At 39.8% G+C, this 23,711-nt stretch overlaps 1 protein-coding gene across 1 annotated transcript; it reads left to right on the top strand.

Annotated features, from left to right (window-relative positions):
* The first annotated feature begins 1,480 nt into the window (after nt 1-1,480).
* VKORC1L1 (vitamin K epoxide reductase complex subunit 1 like 1) lies at nt 1,481-22,142 on the top strand. Its single transcript, XM_030536305.1, has 3 exons — nt 1,481-1,698; nt 17,389-17,498; nt 18,134-22,142. Exons 1-3 carry the CDS (start codon nt 1,505-1,507, stop codon nt 18,358-18,360), a joined length of 531 nt encoding a protein of 176 aa, XP_030392165.1. The 5' UTR covers nt 1,481-1,504; the 3' UTR covers nt 18,361-22,142.
* Nucleotides 22,143-23,711: the final 1,569 nt, after the last annotated feature.

Here is a 23,711-nt window from a genome sequence, read left to right as displayed (position 1 = left end):
TATGTCTAGCTAGTAGCAAGCCATGAAAGAGAGTAGGGGGATGGGGGATAGGTGGGCTGTGATTGTACTTTAAATATGCAGGAAGATAGTGGGTGTGGATGGTGCTTATGGTAGCGCAAGGCTCATTCTAGACTCTGCTGTTATACCTCTTTTGTATTTATAGTTCAAAGACTCTAGCTGGCTTCTTGAACTATAACCAGAGATGTATTGAAACTACTCCTGCCAAAAAACCTTATTTTCTAGACTATCTTGTTCTAGGACGTTAATTCATAAGAAAACATATTCTCATGAATCCATCTCCTCTCCTCCTTAATCACCCTACTGCTTGATTCTCAAAATGTTTAGTTCTGCAGATTACCAGGAAAAGAATCTACAAATCACTGATGGTTTTTAGACATAATTTAAGATTATTGTCCTATACCTATCCTTTCCCCCCTTTTCCTTCTTCTATAACCTCTGATATATTACAGTAAGGCTTAATGGAAGTACTTGTTCTTAAGTACAATGGTATACCTTGTACCTTTCTTGATTCTTCTCTAAATGGACTAAAGCATAAAGGGGACTTCAAAAGGAGATGCATGTGATAAAACCCACTGATGGTTTGTCCTACCAAGGTCAATGCCACAAATACCATTTACTTCAAAGGGAGCAGGATGGAGCATCTATTAACTAATTTCTTAAAGTGAGTTTGGAGTTGTTTATTGACATTTTAGTGCTGTTTGGGATGTTTATGGAAACAACATGGCTCCTGGAAGAAAAACACTAGTTATCTAGAGCCAATCTAGAAGCACCTTGAGGCCCTACCCCCACAATGATTTGCCCCTCATATCCATGCAGTATTATTCATGTGCCTGTTCACCATGTCCTAATGCACTTAGTCTGGCTCTGCCAACAGCATTTATTATAAAACAAAACTGACAATTGAGTAGGGGCTAGATCTGTTGGGTTACATTTCTTCGTTCCCAAAACTGGGCGTGATGTTAATGGGTTGTTCTCTGGCAGGGTATGCCCAGCCTAAAAGCTGTTGGGGAGCCATTGTAGGGAGGATGGTCTGGGATTACAGTCTGCCAGCTACCACCTCAACTGGTACTACAGCAGGGATCCCATCCCTCTCTCCCACTGATATCAATGGGAATCTCTTCTCCCCCATTGATATAAACAGGCAAGACTCCACTCCCAATTCAGCAGGATGAGTGGCTGCCGCCCGGGGATCAAGCGGAGGCTGGGATTCGAACACGCAACCCCGACCCTTGCCGTTCACGGATCGCGCCCCTACGCCAGCCTGTGACCGCTTTCCGACCTGCGCGCGCAACACCCCTTCCTGGACGTGGCGTCTGGGAACGCCCTGACGCACCTCCGGCGTCGCTGCTCGGTGGCGTGCCGGCGTCGCGGAACGCCACGTCCAGGTTGGCCGAGCTGCTGAGCCAATGGGCTCCCGGCGCGCGTGCGCCGCTGTCCCCTTGCCGGGTCCGCGTCGGGGGCTGAGGCGGAGGGAGGGGGGAAGATGGCGGCGCCCGTCCTGCTGCGAGTGTCGGTGCCGCGCTGGGAGCGGGTGGCCCGCTACGTGGTGTGCGCGGCCGGCATCCTGCTCTCGCTCTACGCCTGCCACCTGGAGCGGGAGAAGGGCCTGGACCTCCACTACCGGGCCCTGTGTGACTTCAGCGAGCGGGTCCGCTGCTCCGCCGCCATCGCCTCCCGGTGAGGGGGCAGGCGCCAGAGACGGGGGCCGGGTAGGGAGCCGAGAGGACGGGGCCGGCCGGGGAGGTGGGAAAGCCCGGCGCCGGGGCTCAGGGGTGGGCTCGGGGATGACAGGGACTGAGGGGTGGGGCCGTTGGCTTCTGGGCGGTGGGTGCCGGAGGCAGGTGGGCGACGTGGAGAATCCAGGTGTGAGGCTGAGATTGGCGCCTCTCCAGCTGAGGGGTAATGGGAAGGACCCACCCTCAGCGCGCTCCCCTCCCCGGTGGGGCGGGGATCGGGGCGCGTTTCCTTTTTCCCAAGAGCAAAGCGGGGAGGAGAAGGAGGCTCCATCCCTGTCTCCCTCAGCCGCTCACTGAGGCTTGCAGGACTCGATGATTTCATGGCTCGGGACGAACAGTAAAGGGGTGTCGTCAGCATCTCCTCGAGGGTGGAGGATTCTGCCCTTCGGGTGATTATTTCGCTCTGCCAGATTGTGATCTTTTCATTTCAATCGCTTCTGGTGGATACAGCCTTGGGGAAGTGATAATCGAGCCATTGGGCTGGTGATAAATGAGGGGTGGATCCTCATTCAAAGCTGCTGTTGTGTCATTCATTGAGGGAACGAGGTAGCAGTTGCTCTCCTGTGGCTTTTGTGGTGAGCAAGAAGGGTTTAAGGATTAAGTACATGCAATTTGTGTTTTGTAATCTGTGGTGATTAGGGTACCTGACACTTTTTGGTAAAAGGTGGTTCACCAAAATTAAATGGTGTAAATAATCAGTGTTTGAGGGAAATATTTAAGATATTCGATGTTTAGGTTGTTTAATTTTAACATAAACAGCTGAAGTGCTTTTTCAATAAGTGTTGTTTTACCCCATAGTGAAAAATGCTTAATCTTTAATGCTAAGGGTAAGACTTATTTGCTTCAGGACTGAAGACCCCATTCCAAATTTTCATTTTTCTTAATATTGCAGGATGAGCTTGTCTATTTAAGTATCAGTAGTACAATTAAATTGGTAGCTGCTTTCTAGCAGCCTTCCACTTTTACAGGTATTTTGGGAGATTAATAGACAATACATTTTATATGGTACTAATCTGACTTTTCTGTTTGCAAGCAGCTAGGTTATTTAATCATAAATGGTGCTGAGAATTTATGTATCCCTTTTTTTTTTTTTACACTAACAGTGCTGTAACTTTGGCATTCACTGTTCAAACTTACAAATGTGGTAAAGTGCATGTAGTTTTCTAGTTTTTTTTAAAGCAAATTAATACAAATGACTTTTTAGCCTAAGAAACAAGAGAGTTATCCAAAGACAACATTCACTTATTGATTAGAAATCTCTCTCTCTATTTTTTTAACAAGTTGTAGAGCTGGAGGCATTTGGTCCTTGAACAAGTGTGTACTCTCCAAACAACTTCCTTATATTTTTGGAAAGTTTTGTGTTTTTTATTGATGCTTTTGGGATAACATATGCATGATTATTAGCTCAAACACCTAAGGCTTAAATTCAGTGAGAATTTCAGAAATGTATTTTTTCCTATTTAACACACACTTTAGCAGTCAAAATACTTATTTTAGGCAATTATCATATTGTCATATCAGGATTTAATCATAGGAAAAATAATCCTGTAATAAATTAAAGAGTAAGTACTTACTTTTAAAACTAGTTTTACCCTGATTGAAACCACCATTGCAACATACTGTGTTGAGAAGTGTGTGTACAAATCTCTGAAAGGCAGTTTGTTGACTCTGGGTGGGGACTTCATTTTTGCTTTCCTGATAGTCATGAGATTAGTCTTTCAACCAAGAAAGGTCTTGAGAATTGGTCCTGTCTCTTTGAGAAATAACTTAAAATCTTAATCTTCTCTCTCTTTAGATTAAGATGGTCAAATAACTTGAGCAATTACATTAAACTGTCATTAGGCCACTTACATTAAACTATTCAAGCATCATTAACAATATAATTGTTACTGAAGCTGTAACAAAAAATCAGAAGTCTGGTTCTGTGTGTTTTGACTGAGTGGGGCAAGTCACAATAATCAATTTTCCCAACCTTTGGACTAGAAGTCAGTGGGAATACAGTAGTCCAAAGTAACATTTTCAGGATTAGCCCATAGATTTTTACATGACTTTTTCTTTAATTTCTGTATTCCAAATGGTGCATATGTGTAAGGCCTCAAGTTTCAGGTAAGTAAATAATGAAGTACAGTCTTGTGATTAATTTTTACAAGTATTTGAATATGCAGAAGTGCTCTAACTTTTTAAAGGAATTTTTAATTGCTGAGTGGTAGTTGGGTAATAGAGCACTTACTACTACTACTACAGTCTGAGTGTTGGGTTCCTGTGATGTGGTATTGGTGGGCTTTTATGCATTTTCCTTACAACTTTATAGACATTCCGAGAGCTTCAGAGCAAGGAAGTAGAAAAGTTTGATATGATTGAGTTAATTGTGCAAGGACCAAAGAAGTAACTCAGGACAAGTGGAGCAGTCATGCAAAGGAAGTCTGTGGAACAGATGATATTGAGCATGCACGTTCTCTTTAGTCAAATGATATTAGGAGAAAAATGCGCTTTCAGCAAATAATCTTTCCAAAACATAAGTGAGAGGATTATCTATGGCCTGGGAGCTGTGCATTTTTGTTGAAAGAATAGTTACTCTTAAACCACCGCCAAGTGGAGATTTGTTTCTTTTTATACTGTTTCTTGCCTTTCACTGTATTTCAGTTAAATAGTTGCTGATACCTCCAGCAATAGTACTATTTCATTGGCACTTAAATTCCAGTTAAAATTGGCAGAGACAGTGAAGGCTCAAATTTCAGGTATGCTGGTAATTTCAATGTTAACTTCTTATTCTGATCTATTTAAATTCACAGACAACTAACTACTCTATTTGCTGTTGATTTGTCTTCAGCTGAAAGACTAGTCTTTAATTTGTTAGTGTTGTGCAACAGTTTTCTTCTTTGTGCTACATTTGTGACTGGAGTTTGAATGAGATCTGATGGTTTGTAGATGAATCTCCTGTGACAATACCTTTTCTTAAAAACATTCAGTTGATGTGTTTAGATTAAAAGTGAATGTGTAATTTATCTTATCTATAAATTTATTTATTCTCCTTTGATCTGGTCAGTTTGGGGATTAACTTTCTGGTCTTCAGGAAAGATTTTTTCATTAATAAACTGTTAGCATTTCACAAGTCACTCATAAGCTGAATCAGGTATTGACTCAGCATTGAAAATGGAAATAATTCATGTAGGCTACTATTGACGGGGAGAGGCCTGGAAAACTCTGTATCTGGAGATCAATTCATCATGAAGAATTAATCGGAGAAATCTAGCTCCTTGGCTTATATTTCACATATAAAAGTTTTTGTTGAGTTTATTTCAAGCTGGTATCATGCCACTCTAAAATGACAGTTTGCTCAACATTGCAAGATCGCTTTCTTAAGAATATACTATTATACATATGAATATAAATTTTATTTTGCTATACATGGCAAACTATAAAAAGGGCCTTATTTTATAATTAACACACTTTATACTCAAATAAGGAAGTAGAATGCTTATATTTAACTGAAATTTACTTTGTGAGTTACAAGTAACTTCTTAAAATTCAGTTTTCGATGGCAAATTATACTTTAACTATGATTACAGAATACAAGAAATCTGCTATCCTATTAATATCTGTTGCATGCTGTGGAGTAACTTTTATTTTTACCATTTTATATTCCTTTTGGAGATGGAATGCTCTCCAACTATTTGTGTTTGACACTTCAGTAACGTGAGAAGCCTAGAGAGACTTCCAAGTCTAACTGAGTTCAGGAGAGAGTTCACAAACTACCAATGGGTAAAAAGCAAAAGTTAGCAAAAACATTGTAAACTCATGTTACTACATCTGAGAAAAATGTTAGGAATTAAGGAAACTTTCAAAATCTTCACTTGGCAATTACAGTAATGTTTTTAATAACTTCTTTTATATTGTAAGTAGCTGGTAAAATTTTAATTACAGTGAAATCTATTAATAGCAATCACAAAAGGAACTGATAGTCTAGCTGTTGTTTAAGGCAGACTATCCCAGAATAGCTTCAAAAAACCCCAGAATGAAACATGCAAAGGTGTTCGTGCTACTTTAATGTTAAAAAGTTAAATTTAAATTTTAAATCCTCTAATCTAAGGCATGTTGTTGTTTTTCCCCTACTTTGTCCTTTGCGTACTGCAATGGACTGTTTCAGGTCTTCAGATATGTTTCCACTTCCTGGCTATCTTCCAGATTGATCTTTAAATGTCTTAGGGTATGGCTACACTTGCAGCCGTACAGCGCTGCCGCGGAAGCGCTCCCATGGCAGCGCTTTGAAGTGTGAGTGTGGTCGCAGCACCAGTGCTGGGAGAGAGCTCTCCCAGTGCTGCCTGTACTCCACCTCCCTGAGGGGATTAGCTTCCAGCGCTGGGAGCCGCGCTTCCAGCGCTGGGGCACTGTTTACACTGGTGCTTTGCAGCGCTGTAACTTGCTGCGCTCAGGGGTGTGTGTTTTCGCACCCCTGAGCAAGAAAGTTGCAGCGCTGTAAAGCGTCAGTGTAGCCAAGGCCTTACTGAATGGAGCATGTCAGCGTATGACTATTAATGCATAGCCCCCTAACACAATGTGCGTTAACATGTTAGTGGCAACTCTGAGACAGATTTCTGGTGGCTAGTGTGAGTGAACATTGGAGCAGGTTTAATTTTACATCTTGAACAATATCTGCAGCCTTCACCAAGTGGCTGACTGTGGATGGTTTGGAAATAGTATTGATCTAGTTGGGCACACTAAGGGCTTGTCTACATCAGAAAGTTGCAGCGCTGGTGAGGGAGTTACAGCGCTGCAACTTTGAAGGTGTACACATCTGCAGGGCACCACCAGTGCTGCAACTCCCTGTTTGCAGCGCTGGCCGTACTCCCGTTTTGTCTCGGGTGTAGAGGATCCAGCGCTGGTGATCCAGCGCTGGTAATCCAATGTAGACACTTACCAGCGCTTTTCTTGACCTCCGTGGAAGGAGGAAGCCTCTGGTAATCAAGCTGGTCTCCTTTCCCGGTTTGCTCTCTCGTTCCCGGAACCCCGAGCAAGCAGGTCTCCTTCCCTGCGGTTTGCAGGGTGGTTCGGGGAACGCGAGAGCAAACCGCGGCGAAGCTGGTCTCCTTTCCCGGTTTGCTCTCTCGTTCCCGGAACCCCGAGCAAGCAGGTCTCCTTCCCTGCGGTTTGCAGGGTGGTTCGGGGAACGCGAGAGCAAACCGCGGCGAAGCTGGTCTCCTTTCCCGGTTTGCTCTCGCGTTCCCCTAACAAGCAGGTCTCCTTCCCTACGGTTTGCAGAGTGGTTCGGGGAACGCGAGAGCAAACCGCGGCGAAGCTGGTCTCCTTTCCCGGTTTGCTCTCTCGTTCCCGGAACCCCGAGCAAGCAGGTCTCCTTCCCTGCGGTTTGCAGGGTGGCTCCGGGAACGCGAGAGCAAACTGCGGCGAAGCAGGTCTCCTTTCCCGGTTTGCTCTCGTGTTCCCGGAACCCCCCTTGAAGCCGCCCAACAGCGCTGCAGTGTGGCCACATCTAACACCACTTGCAGCGCTGGTTGCTGTAAGTGTGGCCACTCTGCAGCGCTGGCCCTATACAGCTGTACTAATACAGCTGTAACAACCAGCGCTGCAAAATTTTAGATGTAGACATGGCCTAAGTTTATCAAGTAAGTCCTAGAATAAAGATAAGTCCATTAGCTTTTAAGAGTGGACATTGACTTGGGTGCGACTCTTCGAACAATCTACTTCAGGAACTCTATCTTCAAGGTATTTCAAAATGTGGAAAGACATCAGCTATCAACCTTTCTAAGGTGACTATGTTGAAAAAAATTTGGCGGCTGTATATATATCTCATGCAAGAAATATATTTGGATAGTTGAATTTAAAAAGTCATTAATTTATAAACATGGTCTAGAAAATTTTGCTGTTTTCGTGGATGAGTCTGTGCAGTTCTCCAGTTGTCTGATGTGGAGTTGCAGAGCATTGCTGTGTAACCGCTAATATTTTTCTTTGTACAATGGCATCTGTTCACCAGTTTATCAAATACTATTAATTAATAGTGATTAGGGCTTAAAAGTTGTACTTCTATAAATATCTGGCATAGTTAAAGTGGTACAACCCTCCTATTTTGGACATTGATACTGGTATTAATTAAAATGCTTATAACAGTATTGTTTATTCCTGTACAGGAAGAGGAAAAAGATAGACTGCCCAGTGGGAGCGCATCCATACTAGAACTTTTACCAGTATAACTACTTTGGTGATGTGCGTTTTGTTTTTTTTTAAATTACACCTCTAATCAAAATTGTTATACTGGTACAACTTTTAAGAGTAGACCAGGTCTTAGATGTAATCAAGGTCAAGTTCACAAGAACCACCCCTAAACCGTATCTAAACCAATGGGACATAGATCAAAGCTTCTTTGACCTCACACCTAACCTGATGTTTATATTACAGGTTCCTATTCAGTTCTGTTGTGGGGCAGTTCCTGTAAACTTGATGTCTGTCAAGTTTGTTTGATTCCAAGTTAAGAAAATTTTATAGCAGTTATCTTTCTCTTTAATGGTAAGTCCACTGACATCAGCATTTTTATATTGCTGTAGCTTGAAGAGAATATTCTAATATTTTTAACCCTGACTACTGCAACTATTAGTGACTGAGATGTAAGAGTTAGCAACTATAATGGCAATCTGGAATAGAAAGCCAAATAGCTGTCTAGCCATTTTTTGGAACTGGCTTATCAAATCGTGTTAATTTTAAATTTTACCAGTGGTTTTGTTTAAGAGGCACAATAGAGATTCCTTTTTGGTTTGTCTTTTGTGACCTCAACCACATTGAGTGCAAGCTAGTATTTTTGTTGGATGTTGTTGACTCACTGCAGCAAAAAATAAAGTTTCAGTAGTAGATCTTTCTTGAAGGTCAGTAGCATGTGGACATTCAGCTGCAGTCATTCCTATAGTATTAAAGCTTCCCAGGTAGCTATGTTGTATGAAAACACAGGTCCCTTGGTGTTGACCCTAAAATGTCTTCTGAGGGGTTTAACTTGGCTTCTGTAGTTCACGTTGAACAGAGCTTTCAATTGTTGGGACGTATCTACACTACAAACTTAAGTCAACCTATGTTAGGTTGACTGCAGCTACCGCAGTAATTACTGCAGTGGGTCATGTCCACACTGCCCTTCTTCTGTCGGTGGTGCACGTCCTCACCAGGAGCGCTTCCACCGGCTTAAGAGGAGCAGTTTGGGGGGCTGAGAGCCCAGGGAGCCTTGGTGCAGCTGGGCTTGGAGCGGGGAGCCCCTCATCTGCCCCAGGGTAAAGCCCTGTGAGTGTCTGTCGTGTCAATATCACAGCTCCCACATAGAGCCGTGAAATTGACAAGAATAACAGCCAATAGCGGATGTAAATAACCGGCAGTATCTACGTGGGCACAGTGTTGCCCTTACTACACTGACATAAGCTCTATACCTCTTGAGAAGATGGAGTTATGTCCGTGTTGTAGGGCACTTAAATCAGCAGGAGCAAGGTGTGTAGTATGTACACTGATGTAATTAGGTTGATGTAAGCCACCTTACGTTGACCTAACTCTATAGAATAGACTAGGTCTTCGTTTTGGGCAGTTCCAGAGCAAAAATACCAGGATACTTGAAAACTTTTGCAATTACATGGGGATTAATCAGTTTTGTTGTATGAAAGAAGTTGTTCTGAAAGCCACGAGTATAGTTACTTTCCAAATCTTATTTTCAGTGCAGAAACTTGCCATCTGCTATAACACATACTGTGCTATGTCAAACAGTCTGTTCTTCCGTCAACCTAGCTACTGCTTCTTGGGGAGATGGATTAACTACAGCAACAGGAGAACCCTCTTGTTGCTGTAGTGAGTGTGTGCACTGAAGCACTACAGCAGGCACGGCTGCAGTGGTTTAAGTGTAGACATATTCTAAGTAACTGAGCAAAGCAAAGCTTACCTAGAATGAAGAAAATTGCTGTTGTGTTAGGTTGAATAACCAGCAGTGTCTGCTATAAAATTAGCATCGTGTGTGAATCTGCTGTAGATCTAAAAGCTGAAATATGAGATTGTAGCCTAGCTGCTGCTGCTGCTGTTCTAATTATTTATTAGAACTGTCGATTAATTGCAGTTAACTCACACGATTAACTAAAAAATGAATTGCAATTAAAAAAATTAATCGCTATTAATCACATTTTTAATTGCGCTGTTAAACAATAGAATACCAATGGAAATTTATTAAATATTTGTGGATGTTTTTCTACATTTTCAAATATGTATTCTGTGTTATAATTGAAATCAGTAAAGTGTACATTGCTCACTTTATATTATTTTTTAATTTGCATTGTAAAAATGCTAAACAAAAGAAACAGTGTTTTTTCAATACACCTCATACAAGTACTGTAGTGCAATCTCTTTATCGTGAAAGCATATCTTACAAATATGGATTTTTGTTACATAACTGCACTCAAAAACAAAACAATGCAAAACTTTAGAGCCTACAAGTCCACGCAGTCCTACTTCTCGTTCAGCCAATCGCTCGGACAAACAAGTTAGTTTACATTTGCTGGAGATAATGCTGCCCGCTTCTTGTTCACGGTGCCACCAGAAAGTGAGAACAGGCATTCGCGTGGCAGTTTTGTAGCCAGCATTGTAATGTATTTATGTGCCAGATATGCTAAACATTTGTATACCACCATTCCAGCAGTCATGTTTCCATGCTGATGACCCTCGTTTAAAAAAAAAAAAAAAAAAAGCGTTAGTAAAATTTTTGACTGAACTCTTTGGAGAAGAATTGTATGTCTTCGGCTCAATTTTACCCATATTCTGCAATATATTACATGTTATAGCAGTCTTGGGATGATGACTCAGGACATGTTGTTCGTTTTAAGAACACCTTCGCTGCAGGTTTGACAAAACACAAAGAAGGTACCAATGTGAGATTTCTAAAGATAGATACAGCACTCGACCCAAGGTTTAAGAATATGAAGTGCTGTCCAAATTCTGAGAGGGATGGGATGGGGAGCATGCTTTCAGAAGTCTTAAAAGAGCAACACTCCAATGTGGAAACTACAGAACCTGAACCACCAAATAAGAAAATCAACCTTGTGCTGGTGGCATCTGACTCAGATGTTGAAAATGAACACGCGTCGGTCTGCACTGCTTTGTATTGTTATCAAGCAGAACCTGTCATCAGCATGGATGCATGTCCTCTGGAATGGTGGTTGAAGCATGAAGGGATATATGACTCTTTAGTGTATCTGGACATAAATATTTTGTGACACTGGCTACAACAGTGCCATAAGAACACCTGTTCTCACCTTCAGGTGACGTGAACAAGAAGCGGGCAGCATTATCTCCTGCAAATGTAAACTAACTGAGCGATTGGCTGAACAAGAAGTGGGACTGCATGGACTTAAAAGCTCTACAGTTTTACTTTATTATTTTTGAATGCAATTTTTTTTGTACATAAATCTACATTCGTAAGTTCAACTTTCATGATAAAGAGATTGCATTTCTTTTGTTTTTTTACAGTGCAAATGTGTAATCAAAAATAAATATAAAGTGAGCACTGTACACTTTGTATTCTGTGTTATAATTGAAATCAATTATATTTGAAAAATGTAGAAAACATCTAAAAATATTTAAATAAATGGTATTCTGTTATTTAACATCACAATTAATCGATTAATTTTTTATATTGTGGGATTAATCACGATTATTTTTTTATGTATTATTTTTTATGTGAAGTGTAAAAGGTGTATATAGAATAAAATATCTTCCTTCTTAAGTATACTAATATTTAAAACCAATCATGAAGGTAAATGTATGAAATGTATTTTTGAGCACTGTTGGCAAGGTTACAGATTGGAACTTTGAATCTGTTCCTTGCTGGCTTTAAAGAGCTTCAGGTAAGACTGGCAGAGTGACCCAAGTGACCTTATAGCTATGAACTGGGCTTAATCCAAAATCTCCGTCAGAGTTGTGCAAAAGCTGCAACCAAGGTTCTTACCCTTGTTACACATTAGCACGCGTTCTAGGTACTTTAATCAAAAGCTGATGTAAAGATCAAAGGTGCACCCCATGAGTTCAGGGCAGCTTTATTGACCTTTTTAGGACTTGCATTCCCAATTGAATCTGGGTGTTTAGTCTTCTGGATGCTAGTCATTTGATTCGTGGCCATCAATTTTCAGGGTTTTAAATTTTTTTTTTGTTTGTTTTTATTGTGCTCAGCAAGTTTAGAATTACCTTCATTTTCAGTTTGAGACACTCATAGCTCTTGCCAGCTTGTAAGCGAGTATTAAACATGTAAGCTGTTTTGTTTAGTCACTTGTAAAGTATCTTGAGATGCATAATAGCAAAGATGCTACTTGGAGTCTTTTTAGCTGCCTTTGCTAACTTATAATGGAGCAGCCAGTTTTTCAAGTGCACTCTTTTGGGTCTATTGTTCTTGAACATTAGTGAAATTCATAGCTGATCAGAACTAATGATTAACAGTTTCTAAAGTGTTCATTGATCATTTATCATGGATGGACAGAGGTAATTGCATATATTTAATAAAACATTAAGAATTGGTTCCTTCTGAGCCTTTTAAAATGCCACAAGTCAAAATAGGCAACATCTAAAGGGTTTGACAACATTGCACTCTTTCAAAAGGGACATAGTGTAAATAGAATTGTGTGCAGTATTCACAATTTTAGTGCTTCTAGTAAAGCTAGATAACTTTTTTTCTAAATTTGTCAGGTCCTTTACTGTGAGATCTTGTTTATGTAAATGTTTAAGAACCCTTTGAAATCATAACGTTGTTTAAAACATTTGGGGTATTAGTTGCAAACAACTTAAGTAGAGCTGACAAGCTGTGATAACTTGAATGAGGAAAATTTTAAAATGGTATTTTGAAGTTATCTTCGAAGCATGCAGCAAAATCTTTCCTAAAGGAAGCTTGTAAAAACAGTCTTAAAATGCATGCAGATTGCCTCTCCTCTAACTGAGTGAAACTTGTTTGTGGCATAAGTACACATGCCAAGGATAGTTTTTGTGTAACACCAAATCATGCAGTACTTTCATTTGCATTACTTTCGCAACTGAACACTTGTCTGGTCCAGCAGTCACAAATCAATAAAGCGAAGGAACTGGAGATCTTGAGCGGTACATTTTCTTGTGGTTTGAGTTTATTGCATCAGCCAGTCCTTTATTAACTATTGTGTTTAATTGAATTTCCTTTTTTTATTGTGAACTTTGCTATAACCTAAATAGGGAGTTTATAGCCGTGTATTAAACAGTAGCATTTTATAAGCTGAAAACCGTTGGCCCTGAAGAACTTTTGAGCAGTAAAGCTAACAGCCAAACTAGCACTGTTCAGTAAAGTAAGACTGGAATTATACGTCAAATGGATTCCTTAATCCAAAGCAATAGAGCCAAATTGTAAAGGCTTCTTTAGCAAAGCCACAATCTGTTCCTCCCACGTAAATAAACTCAAAAAAATCTTACAGCATGCAATATTTCACTATGATTCAAATCTATGGAGGATTGCACAGATGTAGATGTGTTCCAATCTGGGAAAAGGCTCTGGGAAAAGCTTGGCATAAACCTAAACGAACAGCAGCACTGCATTTGGTACAGTGGCCTTCTTGGGATAATGCAGAAGAACAGCTCCACAAATCCCGGAACTGTTAGAAGTCCTATTATCAAAAGGTTTAATAATAATAAATAGCTGTGAGATGGAAATCTGCCGACATGCCCATTCTTACTGTGGATGGAAAAACTGACCCTCCCAATATCAAATCCATGGATTACTATGCTGTTTGGAGCCTATTTATTAAAGAACCTACTTTGCTTACATAAAACAGAAGCTAGCCAGAAAATCGTCTGCACCAGAATAACAAAATACGAGTCAAAGAACGTGGTTAATTTGAAAATCGCATGTTAATCTGTTAACATAGGAATTGCCGTACTCTAACAGACTTGTGGTCCATCTAGTCTAGTAACCTGTCTCTGACATTGGCCAGACCAGATGCTTCAAAGGAAGATGTAAGAATGCAGGTAGCTGTGGGATAATCTGTGCCTCATGAAAGTCTCATTCGACTCCCTAATCATATGGTTTTAATTCTGAAGCCTGCACTTTGTACCTACTCCTTTTGCAAGTAGCATTTCAGATTACTGTCACTGAAAGATTAGACTTGACATCTTGATTTTCCAGACTGAAGTACAAATATACCAATGCCGCCATTGTTTCACATTTAAAAACAATTGTGAATCTTCTAAATCGCAAATACTTCACACAAATTGAGCCTTCTGTCCCTTCAGGTTGCAATAAAAATTGTTCTAGCTCTGTTAGCAAGCATTCACTCAATAAAGAGTACTATCCACTTGAATCTACAAAGAGCACTTAATGAGGTGAAGCACTGTTTTAATGCAGGCTGAAGTCTTTGTTACCAAGAGACTAGATGGCATGAAACAGAGTGATTGTCAGCTGAGAGTTAATTTAGTTATTTATAGGGCTGTCAAGCAATTAAAAAAATTAGTTGCCATTAAGCGTGCGTTTAAAATAAAGGTGTTCTATTTAAATATTTTTGGATGTTTTCTACGTTTCAAATATATTGATTTCAGTTACAACACAGAATACAAAGTATACAGTGTTCACAAGTCCTGTAAGATCAGGGCTAAGAAACCCAAATCTGGTTCTGAGACTGGTAGCCTTGTAATTTGCACGCTATTTATTACAAATATTTACTTCAGTTTAAATTATGGTCACCTGAGAAAGAAAAGTTTAGTGCTGAGGAGGGACATTACCACGAACTGTAGAGAAGTACTGTGTCAGAAGCACTAGAGCTCCACCCAGGAGTTTTATAAAGAAATTAAATGCTGCCAAATCACTAACAGTTTAAATATCAGCAATAATAAATTAACTGTTAGTAATGCATTTTGACATTTTAGACAGAGACTGAAAGGAACAAGTACAAGAGAATTTCACATCTTTTCACCCCTTACACAGATTTATGGTGTGAAACTATGTCATGATGAGGCGAGTGTGGTAACAATGGGAATCTGCTGCAGGATTTCCAGTCCTTTGAACTGTCGCACTTAATTTAGTAGTGTAAACATATCCTAAGTCAACTTAAGTTGATGTACAGCCACCACAGTAATTTAAAGCAGTGTTTCATGACCCCACTATGCGCCTTCTGTGCATCTTCACCAAGAGTGCTTCCACCAACTTAACCCTCACCCCGGGCCTGACAGTTGAAGGCCCCCTCACCCTGAGGCTGACAGCCAACAGGTGATGTAAGTAATGCGGTGTTTATCCTAAAAACATTAACCTAAGTGCTGCCTCTCTCGTGGAGGTGGAGTTTAGTTGATGTAGTGGGCAATTTACATCTGTGGGAGCTACATTTTAGTGTAGTCGCTTACACAGGTCTACGTAAAGCAGCTTACATTGACCTAACTCTGTAGTATAGATCTGGCCTTACACAAATTAGTAAAGTTAAACCTGTATATAAGTGTTTGCAGGATTGAGGTCAAAGTAGGTAAGAGCATAATACCTAGGATTGAAAGTTCACTTGCTATAGGATGCTTTCCACCAGTGAATAGGGTCATAAACTTCAATTTTTGCCTAGTATAAGCATTTAATAAAAAAAAAAAACCAACTCTTTTTTGCTCACACTTAGCTTACTGAGGAAACCGGGCATTTTGCTATTTTTAACACTAGACGAACAAATTGTTTAAGCAATATGGGTTTTAATATTTATACTTAAATGCATGAGAAATGAAATTCATTGTGAGGTTTAGGAGAACATGGATTCATGTAGTATTTCCAAGGAACACACTCGTATTGGGGAACAAATTAGTGCGGTTTTACTGTTGCTGACTATCTAGTCGTACTCTATCTAGGAACTGACATTAGGAACTGGCATGTAATTCTCTCTGTAGTTTTTGGGGGAGATGGGGCGGTTGGTGGGCATAGTAGTTAAACCAATAAGCCTACTTTTCCAAAGTGGCTGATCTGCTTTAACTATATCTGATCTGAGGATGTTTTGAAAATGTTGCTCATAGAAGCTTACCTGATTTGCAAGTGTTTTGGCGATGAAAAGCACTAAATCATCCTCATTGGGGGTGTTAAAGTGTGGGAAAGTCAGACACTGGGAAACTTTGGCAATAGTTGGAGAAAATGCAGGTGATATCTAACTTATGAATAGTAATAGCGGGCTAATGTTCTGTAATTTAACATTGTTTCAGTATTACAAGTTTCCATATATACTCGTTCATAAGCTGAATTTTTTTAGTAAAAAAGGGAAGCAGCAGAGAAGGGGGTTGGCTTATGAATGGGTATAGAGAGGGAGAGGTGGGACACTGCCCCTCCCCACAAAAGGGGGAGCAAGGAGAGGCAGCACAGCCAGAAGGGAAGAGGTGGGGCCAGAGTCTCTCTGCTTCTTCACGCTGCTCTCCCCCCAACGTCCGAAGCAGCTGCAGCTCCTGGGCTGGCAGGCTGCAGTCGTGCTGCTCGGCCCTACCCATTGGAGCATGCTGTAGCCATGCCACCTGGCTCAACCAGCTGGAACATGCCGTGGCCACGCCGCCCAGTCTGGCCTGCCGGAGCAGGCTGCAGCTGCGCTGCCCGGCCTGCCAGAGCAGCTCCAGCCAAGCCAGAGACATCCTCTCCAGATAAGGTGGGAAGGAATGGGGTGGGGGAGAGTGTGGAGGTCCCGGGTTAGGGGTGGAGCATGGTCATAGGGATTACTCCCGACCCCCAGCTTCTGGGGCCCCCCAAATTTCCCCACCAGTTGCTGTCCCAGCCCATCAGGGTAAGCAGCTGGTGCACTGGTACACTTTTTGTTTACTTAGGTTTACCTCCGTGCCTGCGGACGCTCGAGGTAAACAAACCATCTCGGCCCACCAGCGGCTTATCCTCATGGCCGGGAACCAAAGTTTACTGACCCATGAATTATAGGGTTGGCTTATGAACGGGTCATAAAATTTTCCATTTTTACTTATCCATCTTGCGGGGGCGGGTTGACTTATAAACGAACCGGCTTATGATCAGGTATATATGGCACTTTGCTTATCTCCTCTTTCAGTTGTCACTTTTAAAAAATTATCCTTATTTTGCTCTGGCCAGTAATATTTCTTGAAGTGTTCAGCCTTAGAGAGAAGGAACCATTTGTTCCTAACACAAATACACAATTGATTTAAAAATTCCTTCTTACTGTATGTTCTGTTATGTACTATTACTCTTATAACTTTATCATTTATAAAATTGAAGCCTGCCCAGTTGACATGCTACCTCAGAATCACATTCTGTATAATATTGTGGAGAAAGATTTTGCTAACGGTTTCCTCAATAAATCCTGATTTACCATTATAGCTTATATGCATTGGCATGATTTTCAAACTGATAACTTCTAGAGAAATAAATGACTCATTATAATGTCTTGCACTTTTTTTGGCTATACTGGTACTGAATGGACAAAATCCCAATTTTAGCATGGATGTATGGGATAGTGGTGTATCCAGTGCACCCACACTGTGACAAAGTATTTGTTTTTTAAAGCGAAGTTTGAGCTACATACAGGAAATGCACTAGTTACACCAGAACATCCTCCTATGGTGCTAAAGTGAAATTTGGGTGAGAGAGAAGCAGATCTCAAATCTGGGATTATTGGTGTTTATTGTTTTACAGATGGGGTCGAGGATTTGGTCTGCTGGGTTCCATCTTTGGAAAGGACAGTGCAATAAATCAGCCAAACAGTGTCTTTGGACTTGTATTTTATATTCTACAAATGTTACTTGGTAAGTATTTAACTCTATTTATGGTCTAAAGTATATAACAGCATAGATGTTAATAAAACAGGACATTGATATAAACATTGCTAAGCCTGGGTGAAACCATGATAAACTGCACTGGTGCAAGTCACAATTTACACCAGTCTAGCTGTTCAGCCACAGCAGTAGCTCTAAAACTCCTCTAATAACTTCAAGAGTTACTTAGTTTGCTTTTAGTCTTCTATATCATTAATATGAGCACTGGCACAAAGACTGCATGTGGGAAGCAGGCAAACAAGTGATATAAGATGTGTGACTAGTAACACATGCAAACCCATCTCTGCCTGCCCCCTGTAAGCTGATATAAAACCAATGAAAATGTTCATAGATCTAACCTGATCAACCTATAACTTTCCCATAATTCAAGAACATGAAAGATGATGAAAATACCACTCACTGCGGATCAAAATACAGAACCTAGAAACTCTGCTCCAAATTGTGATTTGCTACCAGCGTGGACTCACGATATTTTAAGCAGAGCTGTATGAATACAAACTCACTGAATAGAAATAGTTAAAATGTTAGTTCTTTCTCAGGTTTTCTTTGCTTCAACTATGGAAAGAGGGCATTAAAGTGGCAATAATAACTTTCTTTTGTTGCAGGTATGACAGCAAGTGCAGTAGCAGCTCTAATCCTCATGACATCTTCCATAGTGTCAGTAGTAGGGTCATTGTACCTGGCATACATTCTGTACTTTGTGCTGAAGGAATTTTGCATTATATCCGTCATCACATATTTGCTGAACTTCATTCTCTTTATCATCAACTACAAACGACTAGTTTACTTGAATGAGGCCTGGAAACGGCAACTCCAACCCAAACAGGAATAACCCATGTTTGAACTTTTGACCGATAGTCTGAAGACCTGACTTCCATTTAAGTTTATTTTGCAGTAATTTTTTATTTTTCATATCAGACACTTTTTCCAAGAATCATCCAAGAATCATAACTGATATTTTTAATAACTGTAAATTGGAAGGGGCCCTAGATAATTTCTGTGCTAATCTTCAATTTAAATATTACTACAAAAGAGAAAGCTCTAATACAATCAAAGACAAGCTTTAACTTTACTTTGAAGAAATTTCTTAGCCACACAAAATCTAGACTCCTCGCAACTTGTAAAGTGGGTAACGCTAGAAAATATCTTGTGTATAAATTCAACTTCAGATATGACGAGATATGATCATGACATTTAAATATCCTAGAATAGAGGTACCATATTTAATGTTGCCATGTTTACAGTATGTGTATTACATTTTTAGCCGATGGACTTAAACATATAGATTTGACTAAAACATGATATTGTAAATAACTAGAAATATTGGATCCATTTCTGCAAGACTCACTGTACAGTCAATTTTGTTAGTGTAGCAACTTTAAGAATGTTCAGCTTATAGTTGATTGATTGAAATAATGGAAGGAATGAGCCCATGTAGTGTCCTGTGAGAAGCACTAGTTGTAATGAGTGCCGCAACACAAGTGATGGTTACCTTTGCTCCATCTTTTTTCTCTATTAATGAAAATGGAATTAAAGCTAAAACTTCAGGTATATCCAGTAATGAAATCGTGATTTAATATCTGTACAATATGAAGACTGTTTAATATGGCCTGCAAAAAGCCACCATTGGGAAATTAATACGTGGGCACGGGAGAGGGGGGTATTCTGAAACTGGAGAAATCTCTTGTATAAGATATTTGAGTAGCACATCTTGGAATGGCTTAATTTTCATGCAGATCTGTTTTTCATTTTAAACTGGTGTCAGACAGCCCAACACAGTGTTACCAACAACAATCTGACATTACATTGAAGGCTGCAAAATAGAATTGTAATTTACAATGGGTACCAGAGACTTACTGGGCTATCTGAGTAATGCACTGACTAAACTGAAATTTCACGGATCTTTTTCAGGATCTTTGATTTTGTATTATATTTAGAAATGAACTTTAGAACTGACACATATTGGCCTTTCAAGGGGCCTTATCTGTCTGAGTGGGATAAGAAGGTAAATGTGCTCTTGAAAATGAAACCCAGCAGTGCTATCATTGCTCTTTCTAATAACTATTTTTAAAAAGTAAACAAAATCCTAAACAGTATTTCTACACTCAGTATTCTGAAGTAGAATGTTGAAAGTGCCTTCTGTCTTAAATTCTTAAACCAAATATTTTGTGTGTTGAACCTGGCAGGCAGAAGTGTCCTTGCTATTTAACAAATAAACTTGCAGTATGTAGAAAAGTATTCTACAGGCCATTTTAGTCATTAGAATGAGAAGTGGTAGCAATATTACTGGTTCCTTAAGACAATGTGTTAAACAGACATGTAGAGCTGATAATCTGATACTTCGTTTACCCTCAAACAAGCTAAATACTGTGTTCTCTGAAACTCGGGGAATCCAAAATACATTGATTGAACGGTTTCCAATAGCTGGTGCCATGCTTTTTCTGCCCTCATGTCAGCTAGATTGAACTAGATCTTTTAAAGAATACATCTTCAGATTTAGAAGCAACTAGTAAAGGTGAGTCTGCTTAAGGGACACTATTCTTATGTGTTGTACTGTAAAATGAATTAAACACTAAAGTGTTGAAACAAAACTTAACTATGACAATATGATGTATAATAGTGATGACAGATATTTAGGATGAATTCACAACGGTATTTAAATTTACTATTGAGGTAAATTTCTGGTTCTTACGCTGGATGTAGGTAGAAATTGATTTATGGATGGAGTTCTATGGTATGAGTAACATCTGTTACACGTTACACTAAACAACTTGTCTCTTGTCTAACAACTCTAGACAATGTATTTATTAAATACGTTTTGTATTGACGAGTAGAGCTAAAGCTTGTCTTGATGTTTAGTTCTCTCTCAAATGCCTTGAACTTTGACATGAGCAACTTTAAACTGGGTACCTCAAAGCTTTACCCTCTCCTGGCTCACGGTTTGGGGACATACCACTGTTGAATCTGTTGTATGGATTTATTTTGATACATTCATGTGATCTGCTACACTAAGGCATCTCTTCAATGAAAGAAAAGGTGAATATGTGCTGCTTGAAATGATTAGTCACAATGCTAATATCTGAGAATAAGCAGCAGTGGAGACAAGTATAATAAGTATTATTTGGTCTAATTAATGACTTAATGCATAAAAACCCTCAAACCAAAAACCATCCACTGAAAATATAGGTGTTGATGATCTTCACTGTGTCCCTGTGCTTAACTGTGTGGGCATAGTCTGTAACTTCAAAGTTTCTTCAGCTGAATCATCCAGGGCCAGATTTGCAAAAGGCACCCGCCTGCAGCCCCCGTTTGAGTGTATATCAAGCTTGGCCTCCATAAGAGTTTGCCATGATGCTGCGTGCATACTCTTGCAAATTTGACCCTTAATTTTAAATCTTGTGTGCTTTTCTAGTGTTTACTTTATAATTCATCCTAACATGGAAATAACACTTGCTAGAAATAACCCCTTCCTCTTCTTGTGTTTCTCTTTTGTGTCAGAGAAAATGCAATTTGTGTGAATAAAGAGCAAAACAATTAGATTCTTGGTAGAAACAGCCCATTCTTGACCTCTCTTTACTGCTGCCAATGAGAGGCAGCATTTTTCTTCCAGTAAAACAGCTCAGTCATAATTAGTAATGTGCCAGATATCAGGATAGTACTTACTCCCTTCCCCTCCCAACCAGAGTAAATGTCATGCCAAATGTACTGAGATCTGTTAATTTGAGCTTTTTCAAATTAAAGGTAACTTCTGGTAAACTTTCATGGAAAGATTGGAGTACAAGAATAAGGCAGAATGCTAGCAAACAATATCCAGACTTAAAAAACAAACACAAAACCGTCTCCACCCAACTGTGACTTCAGAACTCATAAAATTTTGTGCTTTCTTCAAAACAAAAAAACTCTTCAAAATTTGGACTTCCATCCTTTCAGGTTTTGGAGGGTGATAAGAGGAGAGGGACAGGAATCAAATCCGAAGACTTGCTTAGAAAGCAAACAACATTCCTGAAAAGGCTTCTTACTGTAAGATATTTGCTACAAGAAGGCCAATGAAACATTTCTCACCACTTTAAGTATCAGAGGTGAGAACAAATCTCTCCATTTAGAAGAGAGAAATTTCTGTATGCTGTAGTACTCGTCTTCTACTGTATTAAGTCTCTAATAGGTCTTGATTGGTCAAAACAGTTGGTTAGGTGCTTCAGGAGGCAAGTGTGGCTCCTAATTTGTTTGAACTAAACTTAAATAAACAATCTGATAAAACTTGACTTTGGTTCAGACAACGTTGTTCAAACATGATCTAGACAAAGCTAGTCCAAAAAAAGTGAAGTATTCTGTTACCGTAAAACTATTAAGCATGGCCTAAATATTAGGTGTGTATTCTGTATAGTATGTTCCATCTAATATTTATTACTAGTGCTTTAAACTCCAGAGTAAACATCCATTTAAAGTGGAGTCATTGGGCAGATGTTCCTTTTATCAGTATAGGTTCTGAGATACTCTATATCAGAGGTTTAGAATACAATTTTGCTAACAGGTAAAGAAAACCAATGTAAATATATAAGAATGTTTATTTGTTGCACAACTTTTTTTGGTATAAAAAATAAATGTAGAAATGACCTGTGGACGTCTTGCTGCAATCATTCTTACACTGCAATAGTGCAGTTCAAACAAAGAGCTTGAATGAACCCAATCAGAGGCCTTTTTGGACTCAGTCTGAGCCTTAGAAACTGTTTTTAAAGCCAGTACTGTAATCTTCTTTATAGAAATGTACTCAGTTGTGATTTCTTTTTTTCAAAAGAAGATGTATGTTAGCAGTAGAAGGTTGAAGCATTGAGTCCCCAGAGATACTAGTGCAGAAAATTCCTGTAGCTTCATGTATTGCTGAATGTTGTGTGCACATGGGAACGTAAAGGTTGAGCACCATTGACTTGAGGATTTACTGTTTACAGTTCTTCAAGCAACATGCAGACATGTTCCTAAGAGTGTTACTTTAATCACTTCCTACTTTTGTTAGGCCTGAAGATCTGCTTTAACTCCACTCTGACAGTGTCTCAGTATTCTAAATCTGCTGTATGTGTTCCTGTTTTTTGTTTAAATTTGCAACGAGCTGTGGAGAACTTAAGCAGGAAATGACTCTCCTTGATATGTGTGCTTACCATGCAAATGGATGTTGAACCCTTACTATCTGTCTTGTTGGAGTGAACAAAAGTGTAGCTTTTTCTACTGAAATTGCAAGTCCTGTGCATATTGTAGGGATCTGAGTCCTAGTTTGTAATGCATTAACCATGTCAAATCTGTCTCTGTATCTTGATGTGGCAGCTGTTGGTATGTCATTCTGTCAGTGTTGAAATGGGGAAGAAAATTAAAGTTTAGAAATTAAGAAGTTTTTAAATGACTTTCAAACACTGGTAATTGGATTAATATGGTGTTCAGTAAGGTACTGGATAACATTTGAGTGACTGCTTTTTAACATGGATACACTTTTTTTATATTCTGAGTTTTAGTTAATTAGGAAATCTGTAAAATTTAAGTATGCAGTTTAAACGTGACGTACTCATAGTCTGGATTTTCTTTTGCAAACTAAAAGAAAATTGTTCTAAGTTCTGTAGTGAGTGTACCTCTCCTTTTTTACTGCTGCATGTGGCAGTTACAATTGCCTTTGGCTTCTTACGTGTTGCTTCAAGAGTAAAGAACGCTATGCTGCCATCCAATAAATAGTGGCAGCTATTTTCTTTATATACGGGCAGAAATTTAAGTCACTTAGGTCAGGCCATGAGAAGGAGACATTGCATAAAGGAGAACTGTAAGTGATGGTATGCTGAATCATTCTAGTCAGGTGATGGTGTGCAGAAATGAGGACACCCATGCAGTTTAATGCACATCAGTTACTGTCCAAAATCTAGTAAGCAACCACTGTTCAGCAACATGGATCTGGCCAAGGTGGTGATGCTGTAGGGCTAAACTTGGGGTATGGCTACATTTGGAATGCAGCGCTTTGAAGTGCGAGTGTAGTCAGAGCGGCAGCGCTGGGAGAGAGCTCTCCTAGCGCTGCATGTAAACCACATCCCTTACGGGTGTAGCGTGCAGCGCTGGGAGCCGCGCTCCCAGCGCTGCTGCCCTGATTACACTGACGCTTTACAGCGCTGTATCTTGCAGCGCTCAGGGGGGTGTTTTTTCACACCCCAG

Source organism: Gopherus evgoodei, chromosome 17 (genome assembly GCF_007399415.2).
Source record: "Gopherus evgoodei ecotype Sinaloan lineage chromosome 17, rGopEvg1_v1.p, whole genome shotgun sequence".
NCBI classification, from domain to species: domain Eukaryota; kingdom Metazoa; phylum Chordata; order Testudines; family Testudinidae; genus Gopherus; species Gopherus evgoodei.
The sequence above is the reverse complement of the archived record's forward strand: the minus strand, read 5'-3'. Positions and strand labels throughout refer to the sequence as shown.

Bases quoted from the DNA above. Each gene is read 5' to 3' on its own strand.
- VKORC1L1 (XM_030536305.1), top strand. From the start codon at position 1,505: ATGGCGGCGCCCGTCCTGCTGCGAGTGTCGGTGCCGCGCTGGGAGCGG. The intron at 1,699-17,388 runs GTGAGGGGGCAG...ATTGTTTTACAG, and splicing joins TCCGCCGCCATCGCCTCCCG to ATGGGGTCGAGGATTTGGTC. The intron at 17,499-18,133 runs GTAAGTATTTAA...CTTTTGTTGCAG, and splicing joins TATTCTACAAATGTTACTTG to GTATGACAGCAAGTGCAGTA.